Raw genomic sequence first — 15,227 nt, forward strand, 5'->3', positions numbered from 1 at the left:
AAATGAGTAGGCCTCATCCAGTGGCCAGAGGGAAGCACAGAAAATCACATCTCTTTGCTGCCCTCTAATGGTCTGTCAGAGTTTTGCTGCTCTGATCTGATAGCCTTATATAATTAAGAAAAAAATGTATCTTGAAGATACTCTCCTTGCAATACATCAGTGGTGGGTTACTCCCGGTTCTGTCCAGAGAATGGCAGAGGCTCCGTCCACCCACCCTGACATCACATTTGGTGAACTGCACAGGCGCAGAAGCTCCCGTTGCGAACAGCTAGTAAAGATAAGTAGAACCCACTCCTGCAGTACATCCCTATTTTTGTTCACAGCCCAGAGTTTTGCTGGTTAGATAATTTTAGATAAATTATCTAAATTTGACAAACTATCCATTTCACAATCAAAAGACTCTGGATGGCATACATCAAAGTTAAAAAAACAATATATACAAAATTGATATTTTAAAATTATATAAATAAATAGATAAAATGAGTTTGCTGCTGTACCCAAATAACTGCCCAAGGCAACCACTTTAGTACAGACTTTTCTCTGTTCCTAAGTTAGAATTTAGCCACATTTGAACTGGCAAGGAACATAGAATTTGCTGTCTTCATTTCTAATTTCTATTGTGTCTCTGTTTCAAGAGAGTGCAATCCCCTTACTTCTTCACAGTGAAGTCACTGACAAACCTTCAACGCACTGGGAGAGATTACTTAGGATGACTTAAGTCTGCCTCAGCCATGGGTCTCGATGATTACAGATAACAGATTAACAAAGTTGGAAGAGACCTTATAGGTCATCTACTCCAGCCGCCCGCCTAAGCAGGAGACCCTACACCATTTCAGACAAATGACAGTCCAATCTTTTCTTGAAAGTCTCAAGTGATGAAGCTCCCACAACTTCCAAAGGCAACTTCTGTTCCATTGGTTGATTGTTCTCACTGTTAGAAAGTTCCTCCTTATTTCCAGGTTGAATCTCTCCTTGTTCAGTTTCCATCCATTATTCTTTGACTGGCCTTCAAGCAGGAGTGAAATGCTCCCGGTTCGGACCAGATCGCCTGATCCAGTAGAGATGGTGGCAGGTGGTTCGGAGAACCAGTAGCAAAAATCCCTGCCCACCCCCACCCCCCCATGCCCAGCTGAGCCACACGATCATCAGAAGTTGTTGTTTTTTCTTTTAAAAGCATTTTTTCTTTGTGCGAAAAAATGGTTTTAAAAGTAAAAAAAAAGCCTCTGATGATTCCGCGGCTCAACTGGGATCATCAGACACTTTTAAAAGCATTTTTTACAACCTCTTTGGCCACGCCCACCCAGTCATATTACTGCCCCACACCAAGCCACGCCCACAGAACCTGTAGTAACAAATTTTACATTTCACCCCTGCTTTCGGGTGCTTTAGAAAATAACGTGATCCCCTCCACTCTGTGGCAGCTCCTCAAATTACTGGAACACTGCTATCATGTCAAAGTCACGACAGAGACAGTGACAACAATTAATCAGTGGGATGGCTTGCTTCCAATAGCTGTGGTGCTCCAACACTGAAGATTTTAAGAAAATATTGGGCAGCCATTTTTCTGGGATGTATAGGTATAGGATTCCCTGCTTAAGCAAGGGTTTGCATCAGAAGACCTCCAAGGCCTCTTCCAACTCTGTCATTCTATAAATAATAATACCAAGACATTTGTATATAATTTGGGAACAGGTGGATAAAAGGTTCTGGATCTAAAGGCAGACTCATCTTTGTATGTTAACTCTTCAACTTCAATAGTCACATTTCCTATGTACCGTGTGAATTTGAGGTGAGAATTTGTCTTCAGTTAGACATATAATTGAAACTTGTTAGATCTTCATTTAAGAATTAAAGATCTTTCAATTACAGAAAAGCAATACTTTTAAAAGACCCTGTTCTCTTTCCCAAGGCTGGCGGAGACAACATCATTTTCTATTGTAGCCTGTGTGGCTTTATGGCATAAATTGCCTGGTAATGGAGACCTTATTGGTCTATGAATCTTGGCATCTTTCTGTGTCATTTCTTTCTCCTAATTTTCAATCTCTCCTTAGGATTGATCACTATACAATTTAAGACAAACTCTGGAATAAGTTGGTATGTGGGAGAAGAAAAGTGTAGTAATAAGTATGAAAATCCATAACTCTACTCTTTATTTTCATACCTTCTCAGAAGAGAAGAGAAAGAAACTGAAGGGGTGGGCCTAAGCTGTATATTGAGATGTTTCTCCTTCCCTTTCCTCTGTCTCTGCTACAGGTAGATCCTTGGGATCTGCAGCTCAGTTGAAAGGAATTTGAGCAGAAATGAGCAGATAGAAGAGGGCAAAAAAGAAAAGAAAAGAAAGAAAGAAAAGAAAATGGCAATGGTGACCTTTATAAAGATTTCCTAATCTGACAGTGAACTGCCTGGAGAAAATATGAGGAATGGTGTGAGATAGGTAGGCTCATGAGTTAATATGTTTACAGCTTCGTTTCTAGAAAAAGAAATTTGTGGCAGTACATCCTTCATTAGTTTTGTAGTTCCTCAGGATAAAAGAAATACATTCTACAAATGGTCCATGTGGCATTTACTTCAAACATTCCAAAGATTATGATCTGAGTTAGAAAACAGATCAGAAAGCTGAACTAACTTTTTCTCTTCATAATCAAGTTCAAATAAAGTAATTATAAATACTTGGCTTTTTTATTGTCTATATTTTCCTGTGTCCTTGCTCTCTGTAAAATCAAAATATATCTTAAGAATCACATTTAATCTCTTTTCTGACACAGCTGAAAAGCCAGCTGACATATTCACATGAGAAAAAAACATATTTTCCTAGCTCTGTGCTGGGAGATCACTGGTTAATTGCATGTTTAACCACGATTTATAAAGGTGTTTTGACAAATATGTGCCCACAAACACCACAAGAAAGCAACTTTAACACTTTTTTATGTCAAGTGGGAAAATGAACAAACTAGAATTTGTAAATTAGGATTTGATGATTTAAGAACTTTTAGTCAATTCATATACTGACTTTCTCCATCATTTTGAAGGTTTTTTGTTTTTTTTTAAGTAGCCACTGTTTAAGTTGCATCACTTACTCTGAGCTTTTTGGAAGAACTATAAGCTACGAAATAGTTTAAAGCAGCTTATAAATAAGTGTGGACAACTAAGTAATATTTCAAAAAAGGTGGTCCATAGAGAAGTGACTGCCCAAATTTAATTAAGATTCCACATGTAAAATAACATGCTTCTCAACTATAAGAAATGTATTGTGACATTTGTTCTTTGCATTTTTCATACTTTTGATTTTTCTCCGAATTTGCAATGCTATGTCTGATCTGAGTGTTCTTTCTATGGTGTTCTTTCTGCTACATATTTGAAACTTCTACTGATATTCCTTCTTTTTCTTTATATTTAATGTGGAGAATCCAATACTCAACACACCCAAATTCTCTGGTTTAATAGAGTTTCAGTGCTGTTATCAGTAACATTTTTCTAGACTATGTGACCAATCCAGTTAACATATTTTTATTATCAGATCATTGTTAGTTCATTTACAAAATGGTCATATATATTTCTGTTCAAAAGTTACCTTATTTAGTTAAGTTGTGTTCCTTCCCAGATAATTAGATATAATGATACAGTTTCTAGTTATAATCAATAGATTACTAAAGTAATGTGATTTCTTTTTTTTAAACACACATTTTGGTTATTGAAGGAAGTATAAGGTAATTCTCAAATTAAGAAATAAGAGCACCATTTAAGATAAGTGGATCTGTAAGATAAGGGCATCTTTAATAATATTTCTATAAATCCACAGTTCATTTTTAATCTCATTTTAATTCCCTCTTACAGTAGCATACCAGAACTAAAATAGCCTCATGAAAACAAACATAAACAGATGTGCCTCTAACTCTTAGTGACACTCATTAAAATTGGTCTCACTGATTAATCAGCTAAAGCTTTCTTTTTTTAACTAGCATAAAAATTTCCTAATATAGAGAGAAAGAAATCTGTAACTAAGAATTATACTATCAAGAGCATTTAATTAAACCTTCAATTGATTAAAATACTAGTTGAAATTGATTTTAAAAATTATAGCCCTTAAAAAGCAAAAGAGAACTGTTTAAACACACAGAGACACAGGAATTTTGTTCACGCAGCCTATATGCTTTTTTTTTAATAGCATAGTTTTAACATTATTTTTAACTTTGAGAAGTTCTGATGAGGGAAAAATATTGAAATGCAACACATACTGCCTACAAAAATAAAAATCTAAGCCATCTAAATCAAATTCTTCTAAGAACCAAAATGTCTTTTTTGTCTCCTTTTCAGTTTCCATTGCACTATTGCTTGTTAAAATAAAAATAAATAAAAGTTACAAACTTGATTGCTTTAGTTAATCTGTAAATACATAGAAATAATAGCAAATCAGTGTAAGTTACTACTTGGGGATACAAAATTATTTGGGGTCCCAGCAGACTAGTAACATCATTTAACCTTTCATCCATTCCGCTAGGCAGCTGTTCATACGGATGAGACACATCAAATTTGCCTTTCTAAAACTTGTTAGCAATGTTTCCAATATAATATTGCAAATTAAACCAGGACCTTTCATGGTGGAAGAATATAAATAAAGTTTCTAATCATTTACCTAGAAGCCATCAGGTGACTGGAAAACAACTTTCCCATAAATAACAAGGTTTAGGAAAAGTTTCTACAGGAAGTGCAGATTCTTCCAGAATGATAAGCTAAACTGATGGGATCCTGCAAATGGGAAGGGAATTCAGGCTTGAAATATTTAAATGTTTATCTTAATGTTCTCTTCCTTTCTCCCTCTCTGAAATAAACCAGCTGGATAGTCTGGTTGGTCCTCCCTCGGTTACAAAAATATGGGCAGATTAGCAGGACCGTCATCCTCGTCCTCAAGGTCCCTGCCCGGTGAGCCTTAGAGAGAAACTGCCAAGCTAACCACCTGTTTTTTTGCAGCCAAACGCACGCACAGACAGCTGGTGCCTGTAAGAGACTGGACTTTCCCCATCTCGGCTCCTCTTCCGTCTGGGATAAAAGTTCTCAGCAAAGTGGAAAAAGAAACACGGGCCTTCCCACCCTCCTCCTCCTTCGTGGGGGGACCCCCACTTGTCCCCTTCTCGAATCCCCAGGTCACCCCCCCCCTCTCCATTCGCCCTCCGTCCCCCGCGGCCCAGCCCCAGCCAATTGCCGGGCTACGTGGCGTCTCCTCGCATGGCTTACCTGCCCTGCTTGGTAATGATCATTTCCGTCTGATGCTTGTGGAACTTGGCCCAGAGCGGGTAGTTGTTGAGGACTACCTGGGTTTTCCCGGAGACCTGATAGCCCGGCACGGGATAGAGAGGAGCCCGCGAGAACACGTGCTGGACCGCTGTTGAGTAGCAGCCTTCTCCGGCGGCCGCGCTAGCATACAAATCCCCGGCGCTGGGATAGAGCTCGCTAGCTGAGACCGAGAAGCCAGGATTCCCGGCGGGGCCGCTTGACCCTGGGATAGGCGGGGGAGGCTGAGCTCGGTAGGAAGAGCAGTTGTTCGCTGCCGGCCCCAAAAACCTGCTCGAAGAGGCTGGGTCGGTCCCCGCAAGGGCGCTTTGCAGCAATGGGCTTCCGTAAGCCAGCCCTAAGTTGCAGCCGCCTTCCTGCAAGGGGGGATCGGGGTAGTAGAAGCGGTCCGGGGGGCCTCCCATTTTCAGCTCGCCCCCACCGCCCGTGTCTTTGGTCGTGGTTCCCTGGAGGTCTGGAGGCTCCTTGGCAAAGTTTTGGCTCTCTGCCCCGTTCAGCATGGTGAGGGCAGCGGCGGTCGGATTGGCAGGTCCTCCGGTGAGTGAATCCAAGGCGCCCATTGAAGAAAAAGACTCACGGGACAGATTCGCGGTTCGGAGAGGCGGCAGGTAGAGCGGTGGAAAGCGGTGAGGGAGAGGAGAGCAAAACAAAAGTTTTGAGATGGAGAGGATGGCAAGTCGAAAGCCCGGAGGAAGCGCTGGAGCGCTCAGAGTTTCATCGACGCTGGAAAAGGCGCATCAGCGCTCTCCTTCACACTTTCTTGGTCAACTGCAACAGTACCGAGGCCAGTTAGTCAATTGCACCGCTGCGTCTTCTTAAAATCCTGACTTGCTCCGCTATCACTAACGGAGTGTTTGGAGAGAGCGAAGAAACTTTCGCGACTTTGCTGCGTCAAGATCCGGTTGATAGTGGCAACGGCGGAGTCAAGACCACAGTTAGGCGCGCTGGATTTCTTCGTTAGGACTTTTCCGAAGACTCGGCGGAGCTTTTCCTGCACTAATCACTTCTTCGCTACTCCGCCAATCCATCCTCTTTGCCTCGGAAAACTGCGCTCTCGATCTGCCCCCTATTAAAAGAAAGACAAACGGCTCCTCTTCCATTGGCTGGAGAGAGTTTTTAAGTCCCGCCCCTCTGGCTCTGCCTTCCCCTCCAAGGGCGAGCGGGCGCTATTACTTGAATGGATGTGATCGGGTCCCCTCAAACCGCTGGTCCCCGTTTCCATCGTGAGCGGCAGAAAATTGATCTGCATCTTCCGACTAACCGGGGGATGGTGCGTTTTGCTTGTTTCCACAGTCCTGCTGTGGGCTGCCTCTGCAGTCAAAAATAGTACAACGCAAACTGAATATGTTTATTTATTATATTTATAGTTCACCTTTTCTCTAATACACTAGAGCAAGGGTCTCCAACCTTGGCAACTTTAAGCCTGGTGGACTTCAACTCCCAGAATTCCCCAGCCAGCAAAGCAAAGCTGCCTGGGGAATTCTGGGAGTTGAAATCCACCAGGCTTAAAGTTGCCAAGGTTGGAGACCCTTGCACTAGAGAAGAGCAGTAATGAAAAAGAAATAGAATAAAAAAAATAGAATAGTTTTGGCAACCTTAGGATTGTGGACTTCCAGAATTACCCAGCCAACATGGGACTTCTACCATTCTAGCTGATTTCTCCTCAATCTCCATTTCAACATCAACATCAAGGTTGACAGCCAATGACAGATTGAAAAGTCCTTGTTGTCCTTGATTGGTTTGCTGCTGAATGAGGATTTTATCTGAATTTTTCTTGTACCTGCTCTGCCCAATCCTACACAATCCCTTCTTCCACAAGAATTGCAACATCTCATTAAGAATCCAGAAAGGCCTTCACATTACACTCCTATCCAAAAGTCAGAATCCACAAACTTTAAAAGCTGCTTTCTCATTCAGACTTATATTGTTGTGAAATGAAAGGTCTCAAGGGGATAAAAAGAAAGGGATAAGATGTACACATTGTATAGATCAGGGGTCTCCAACCTTGGTCCCTTTAAGCAAAGCTGGCTGAGGAACTCTGGAACTTGAAGTCCACAAGTCTTAAAGGGACCAAGGTTGGAGACCCCTGGTATAGATCAAGGAGTGATTTTAATATCAATGCAATTATCGTAAAAGAGATTCTATGGGAAGCCTTCTGTTGTATGTTCCTCTCTCTTGGGTAGGGTAGCCTGTCAGAGCCTACCCTACCCAAACATTGTTTATGAACAGTACTTAGTGGGATTGGAGGAAAAAAGGATTAAATATGTGGATATCAATCACTTTAATAAGTACATTTTAATGTACTTCACTCACATTTTAATGTACTTTAACTTACACGGATATTTTATCCTCCCCAATTTTTAAAATACAGCCTTCAGAATAAGTTTATTAAAGGCCAAATGGGTCCTTATCCTGAAACTGTTGCATATTTGTGGCATATAAGAATATTCATGCTTACTAGTGATAGCATGCCCTGGGCACAAGGTTGGGGGTTGGCAACTAGTCAACCTGTTCTGACATTTAGTGCCTATTGCCTGTTTGCATGAAATCCAGTGCAAGGTACAACAAGCTGCAGACCAGCTTTCAGCTCATAGAATAGCCTATTCAGGCATTTTTCCTTGCCTAAAATCAAGTAATAATCAAGTAGATTGCTACCAATTATCTTTCAATTTAAAAGGGGGGAGGGTGTTAAAACTGATCAGGAAATCCACTTGATATTTTCCATCACTTTTGAAGAAAGTCAGATCAAAGACATACTAAAATGACTAATTTCATAATGCTTTGATTGGCCCTATTTAAAAAGAATTTAGTCTTTTAATATGAAGATTGATTTTTTCAAAAAAAAAATCATATCCTTTTGAGGATCTTACTTTTGCACAGTTTTTAAAATAGTCAATCTAGAAGTAGTTGAAGCAATAAGTGGTGATAAGTACTTTTTAAATTAACATTGTCAGTGTCCATGACATTTTAATTTTTTTTTCAACGTTCACAATTACAGAAGGTGTTTGGGGGAAGGAGAGATGCAAAACAACTGATTATGGCTACATTATATTGCCAAAGATTTGGTTAGACATGCCTCGATGCCAAATTGCAAAACTTATTTCTGATAAAGTCAATTTACATAGCTGTAAAGAATTTCATAATACTCTTTCTTTAAAATTTGGAATATATTTAGGTGAAAAGCCTTACACTCAAAATCTCACAAAAAAAGTCTAAATGAGATGACCTGAATTACTCAGTAGTATCATAAAACTACTCTGAACATTCTAGATTGGTCTATAACATTGCAAAACTGATTGCCAACCTAAATTCAGTTCAGTAGAATGATATTTTTTTCTTCCATTCAATAATTCTCAGTAACAATTTCAGTTATTATTAAAAAAAAGAAGCAGCATGGGATTGAAACCGGTATTAATAGCATTCAATTTCAGCAGAAATAAATGAGATTATCTAAACAACTCTTTACTAACTTTTCTCCAGGAAACCAAAGTATCCTATTGTTTGTGTGTGTGTGTGTGTGTGTGTGCGCGCATACACAAACACATATACATATACACACATGCACACGCACACACACACACACAAAGGGGGGGGGGAAGGAATGCTTACATCTAGAGTAATCTGACTTTTTGCAATCTGAAAGAAATATATAACTTTTCTCCTTTCACTCCTGCATTAATTTTGAAAAATCCTCATTTCCAAAGAATACAGAGCTGTGTTTTGTTTGTTTGTTTGTTTGTTTGTTCTAGAACGACCTTGCCCTTTGAGGAGCATGCTGAATCTATACTCTGATATATTATAGATATAGCCAGGATAAAATTACATTTCATTTCCTTTACAATTTTGAGGGGGAGGACATCCAAGGTTTCAGAGGGATTGAGTGGGCTTGACCGAAAGGAAAGGGAAGAAAATGTCATTGCTATTGTGTGTGTATATGTGTGACTCTGGTAATAATTTTGAAACATTTTTATAGTATGTGTTCATTAAAAAGGCATATTTTTATAGATTGGTAAACCAGTGAAGAGATTATCCTTGTTTTTAAACATTTTGAATAATAATTTCTCAGTTAGATGTAACAATATGCCTTTCAACTCACCTGTTATAAAGAATGCCCCCCATCTTTTTTTCTGTTAAAAAAGTTAATGTTTCTTGGCATTTCATGTGCCCAGATTCTCTCTGAGATCAAAGCACACTGTGGGAGCATCTATGCATGTGTACACACACACACACACACACCAGAGGATGATGCAGAGACCTACATATCAAACAGAAATTATTCAAGTGAAATATTCCCTTTTATTGCAGAAATGGATTATCTCAAGGGTTATTAAGTACCACAATTAACAAAGCTGCACCTACTGCCGGTCATACAAGGAGAGCCTGGGAGACTGCCCCAGCAGTCAAGATATTCTTGCAGTTTTGACTGCAGCAGATTTCACAGTCACCTGTTTGTTTTCATCACCAATTTGTTTTGAAGGTTAGGTCAGGAAATCCTTGCAGACATCCCACAATCACCAGCAGGAAGGTCTGTCTGGACCTATGTAAACTGAGTGATGCCCCCCCTGTGAAACTGCAAATAGAGCGGACTTGATGGGCCAGGTTGTCCCCCCAGGGAAGCTGTGTATTGTCTCATCAGACAGAGTTTAGCAGCCATCTCAGACCATTCACAGCTTCAATTGTTTGGAGTCCTTTCTTCTCCCTTTAGCTCCTGAATGCAAAATCTTCCTTTCCGGTATCCTGCAACTTCTGCTGTGCTCCATAAGAATCTTGCATCTGGAAAAGTAAACCAAACTGATATAGGAAACAATAAAACAACTGTTTTATTCCCCAACCTTAAGGAGAAGTCAACAACAAAACCCAAAACAAAACAAATCCCTCCCTCACTCCTTCCCCTCCCTCCAAACCAACTTCAAAGCAGAAATGAAATTTGAACCATTAAATGTGGAGATAGGTGATATTTCAGGGTGCCCAAAGTATATCTTGAATCTACAGATAATGGTTCTTCTAACCTGGTGTCTTTCAAACGCACTGGATTACAACTCCCATCACTTCATAGAAATCTGTGGTGGCTAGAGATAAAAGGTACTATAGTCCAATGTATCTCAGGGACATCATATTTTATCTTATCTAACTAGCATTTCCTAGTATTTCACTGGAGAAGAGCCTAATGCTGGGAAAGATTGAGGGCAAAAGAAGAAGTGGACGACAGAGAATGAGGCGGCTGGATGGAGTGGTAGAGAATAGAAAGGCCTGGAGGAACTTTGTCCATTGGGTCGCAACTAACAACAAAGCATTTCCTATCAAACAAATGCTGCAGGGTTTTAAAATGAAAGCCAAATCTATTTAAATATAATAAGATAATTGTGTGTGTGCATGCCTGTGTGTGTACATCAGTAGTGAAATCCAAATGTTTTTACTACTGGTTCTGTGGGTGTGGCTTGGTGGGCGTGGTGTGGCTTGGTGGGTATGGCAGGGGAAGGATACTGCAAAATCCCCATTCCCTCCCCACTCCTGAGGGAAGGATATTTCAGATCTCCATTTCCATCCCACTTTGGGGCCAGCCAGAGGTGGTATTTGCCGGTTTTCCAAACTACTCAAAATTTCTGCTACCAGTTCTCCGAACTGCTCAAAATTTCCGCTACCGGTTTTCCAAACTGCTCAAAATTTCCTCTACTGGTTCTCCAGAACCTGTCAGAACCTGCTGGATTTCATCCCTGACATACATACACATGTATATGGTGCACACCGATATATTACCATATAAATTGTTGAAGAAAGAATGTAGCAAATTACTTCCATGAAGAAGTGGGTTTTATTTATAATATAGCAGAATGCCACAGTTTAGAATGTAATACAGTTGTGCTTTATTGGATAGATAATGAATACATATTATTTTATTATTTAAGTCCATAAGCAATTATTTTGGAAATTGCATTTCAAATTACTGATCATGTTCCTAAATAAAAGGACGTTTAAAAACCTACCATCTGAGCTCAGTCAAAAATCATTGGTTCATTTTCTCCCCATTCAACATCATTAATGTCAGGCATAAAAACAGTGAATAGTTGAATACAGGTTGTCCAATTTTAGATATTTACTTTGAAGCACATGAAGCAGAAAAAGTTCAGGTTAAAAACGTTTAGGTAAAGGACCTAAAATTTTTCACAAAAGCGTTTTAAAATAGTAAATTAAATTTATAGTTTTATTTATTTTATTTATTTATTTATTTGCCATAACAGCATACATAAGCGTAAGCATGAAGTATCTATACAACATATAAGTATATATATGAGTATAAGCATGTAATAACTATATAAATTGTATATAATGAAATGAAACAGTAGGACAGGTATGGTAGGCACGTTTGTGCTCTTATGCACACCCCTTATAGACCTCTTAGGAAAGGGGTGAGGTCAATAGTAGACAGTTTTTGGTTAAAGCTTTGGGGACTTTGAGAAGAGACCACAGAGTCAGGTAGTGTATTCCAAGCATTAACAACTCTGTTACTGAAGTCATATTTTCTGCAATCAAGATTGGAGCGGTTAATATTAAGTTTAAATCTATTGTTTGCTCTTGTCTTGTTGTGATTGAAGCTGAAGTAGTCTTCAACAGGAAGGACATTGCAATAGATGATTCTATGAGTTAAACACAGGTCCTGTCGGAGGCGGCGGAGTTCTAAGTTTTCTAAACCCAGGATTTCAAGTCTGGTGGCATAAGGTAGTTGTTTGCTTGATCTTGCTTGAGCATTTTACCTTTTTTACACTGAAAAATGTCAATCATGTTTATGATCAGCCAGAAGCGAATAATTAAATTGCCTTGTAAATCATGGAACAAAAAAAAAATATGCGTGAATTGGCCTTAAAGATAATCTAGTCCACCACCTGCTCAGTAGAGGAATCTGCTAGGCCATTCCCAAAGGTGGTCTTTCAGTTGGTTCCCGACAATGATGAGCTCACCTGCTGATCTAGGCAAACTTTTCTATTGCTTACCAGTTCTTGCCATCCTTTGCTTCCTATCCTACCTTCAGCTTTTCCAGTGAGTGGGTTCATACGTTTTCTTCTTCATGGCATCCTTTTATATAGCTCAATCTTGCCTCAGTCCTCTCTTTTGCAGATTAAGTTTTCCTAGCTTGTTTAACTATTCCTCACTAGGACTTAATTTCCCTTTTAAATTGCAGGGTTTCATACTCCAAGTCCAAGGTAATTAGTATTGGCATCAGTGGAACCATGCCTTTCCCTGGTTTTGGCATAGTGCTTCAAAACCCATGCAAAAAGGCACTCACAGTTGTCAACCCAAGGCTAGCATTTAAGATAGACATAACTTTTTCTCCAATCAGAGAGAAATTGTTGCCTTTTATTCCTTCTGGGAAAAAGACTGAAAAAGACTTTTCCCATCCCAGTGGGTACTTACTCTATTCTCTTTTCAGAAGGGATGTTGTTTTAGTCTGTCACAACAAGAAACACAAAATAAAGGGCTTTTGATTACCCTTGTTGCATATTAAGGCTGCCGAAGTTCCATATCATGCTAGATCACCAAATTAGGTTAGAATTTAATGAAAAAGAAATATAAAGGGATAGATATATGGACCGAGTGCATTTTATATCCTTATCTGGGAATAATAAGTGTTTCTCTGATCTTAATCTGACATAATCTCCAGTTTAGATGATGATGATGATGATGATGATGATGATGATGATGATGATGATGATTTTGTGTCTTGACTTCTGATGAGTACAGGGGAAAGTTGGAGGGGAGGGGGAAGAGAGAGAAAGAGGGAGGGAGGGAGGGAGGTAGAAAAGACTGGCCCAAAGTCAGCAGGTTTCATGCCTGAGGCAGGACTAGATTTCACAGTCTCCTGATTGGTAGCCAATTGCCTTTAATCATTACACCAAACTGATTTTCATATTATTATTACATACAAACTCAGATGCCTCCATCTTATAAACAGGGATATAATCCTCTATACATCTTTCCACTCATTTCACTGAGGTCTGAGGATGAGAAAGCTGCATTTCACTTTCAGAAAACACAAGTCTTTTCACAGTTATCATGACCAATCTCCTTTTCCTTTCTGCTTTAATCAAATTGCTGCAGACTGTATCTTTTGCATTTCTTTGCTAGATTATTCAATAACTTACATTTCCTCCCCACTTCTAGTCCACATGAACTTGCTACCTAAATTTTATTAATCCTAAAAGTGGATCCTAAAAGTTTTTGATAATAACTGTCTTAATCATTAGGATTCTATTAGATCCTGCAGTCTTTTCATCACTACGAATGTTGCTTTTCGTTTACAGATTTTGTGAACTCTTGTTGGTCAGTGACTGCTGGGACATCCTTAATGAGAAGGAAGGTGGCTCCTCCTACTTCCTCATGTCACTTCACTTCACACAAACAATCTAGAATGCTATTTTCTAACAAATTGTAGCTGGAGGTGTAGCTGTGCTGCTATGCTATTCTCTGGACAATTAAGGTGATCCAAATAGCAATATTGTTTTACTATGTTCTTCCAGACTGCATGCATTCCCACACTGTCGCATCAATGTGTCCTCTAGTGTAAGATAAAAAAATTCTCCCAATCTGCTATTCCTTCCCAGCTTCTTGTCTCTGGCAGAAGAAAGATATAATTCTAAAAATCTTCAATCTATAATCTGCACTGAAAACCAGTGGGTATTTTTCTGTCTTGAGATGAAACTGTAATAGTCTTCTCTTTAGGAGAGGTACAAGCAAAAGAAGGTGACGTTGCTCAGTCGAAATCAACATCAACTTTTTTTCTTCTTTTAAAGGATTTCTGGAAAATCTGACATATTTGGAATTAAACATGCACACACATATACAAATTTTATGGTTGGCTAGACCCATAATCTATTCTGCAGGAGAAAACGACAGATTTCAGAGAATGAGTCATCTTTACATTGTAAACTCAAACTTTCATATTGCAAAAATAAAGAAGACACCCAAGAATTTTCTGCAATATTCTAAGAGAGTCTTGGGAGTTCATAAAATTAGGCCTTCTGATGCATTTTTTTACTAAGCTGTTCCATCCTACATATTGGGGAAGAAAAAACCCAAAAAAGAAGGACCAGTTCCCTAAGTAGGAGATGCCTTTTGCACCTCAAAATGAGTTTTCATATATAAGTTGAATGAATTAGCTTTAAGAATAGTAGAACTCTTTTTTTTTCCCCAAAAAAGTTTTATTTTAACATTCATATCCAATAATATATTTAGTGTACCATCATATACAATTAATCGGACCTGCCCGGTCACCACCCCCTTCCTTTAACTCTCTTCCCTTCTCTACCTTCTTCTACTTTCCACGACCATCCTCCCCTTCTCTTATCTACATCCTCTCCTCCTTCTTCCCTACTCCTTTCTTCTCCCTCTTCTATTTCTCTTCCTTCCTTTCCTCTTCCTCCTCTTCTCTTTCCTACCTCCTTCTCTCTTCTCCTTCCCTCCTTCCCATCATTCTGAAATGGTAGCCAGGCAGCTCCGATCTTACATTAATTATACATCTTCAATCATCTCTGTACATTAACCATCAATCCATTTTCTACCCTCATACCCCACTCCCGCTCCCTTCCCCTCCCCCCCCCCCCGGGACCTCCCAGAACCGAATACAGGGTATAAAACTAACAGTCAAAAATTAAAATATAACACAAATCATAATCCATAGTCACTCCTTAAAATCTCAACTCCCCTTCCAGAAACAAAGAAAATACATTTCTTCCAATCCATTATATATCAAACCAAGAAGAACTCTTGTTTCTTCTCAGTCTACAATAAAATGGTCATTTGGCTTTTCCTGACTTTGAATTCATGATATTGTTTATACCATTGATAGCAATTCAGTACACATCGTGAGGAAGATGAGAGCTGTAATTGATGGTCCCAAGATATAGAAAATATGATTTTATTTATTTATTTATTTATTTATTTAT

At 39.1% G+C, this 15,227-nt stretch overlaps 1 protein-coding gene across 2 annotated transcripts in view; it reads right to left on the bottom strand.

Moving 5' to 3' along the window:
• The window catches only part of TBX21 (T-box transcription factor 21), a 53,884-nt gene extending 47,593 nt beyond the window's left edge, over positions 1-6,291 (bottom strand). For both annotated transcript variants that reach the window (XM_058183825.1, XM_058183824.1), the window contains exon 1: positions 5,233-6,291. In XM_058183825.1, coding sequence (XP_058039808.1) covers positions 5,233-5,849 — 617 coding nt within the window. In that variant the 5' untranslated portion in view covers positions 5,850-6,291. The remainder of the gene's footprint in view (positions 1-5,232) is intronic.
• Between the last annotated feature and the right edge of the window lie 8,936 nt (positions 6,292-15,227).

This window comes from Ahaetulla prasina, chromosome 4 (assembly GCF_028640845.1).
Source record: "Ahaetulla prasina isolate Xishuangbanna chromosome 4, ASM2864084v1, whole genome shotgun sequence".
In the NCBI taxonomy this organism is placed as follows: Eukaryota; Metazoa; Chordata; class Lepidosauria; order Squamata; family Colubridae; genus Ahaetulla; species Ahaetulla prasina.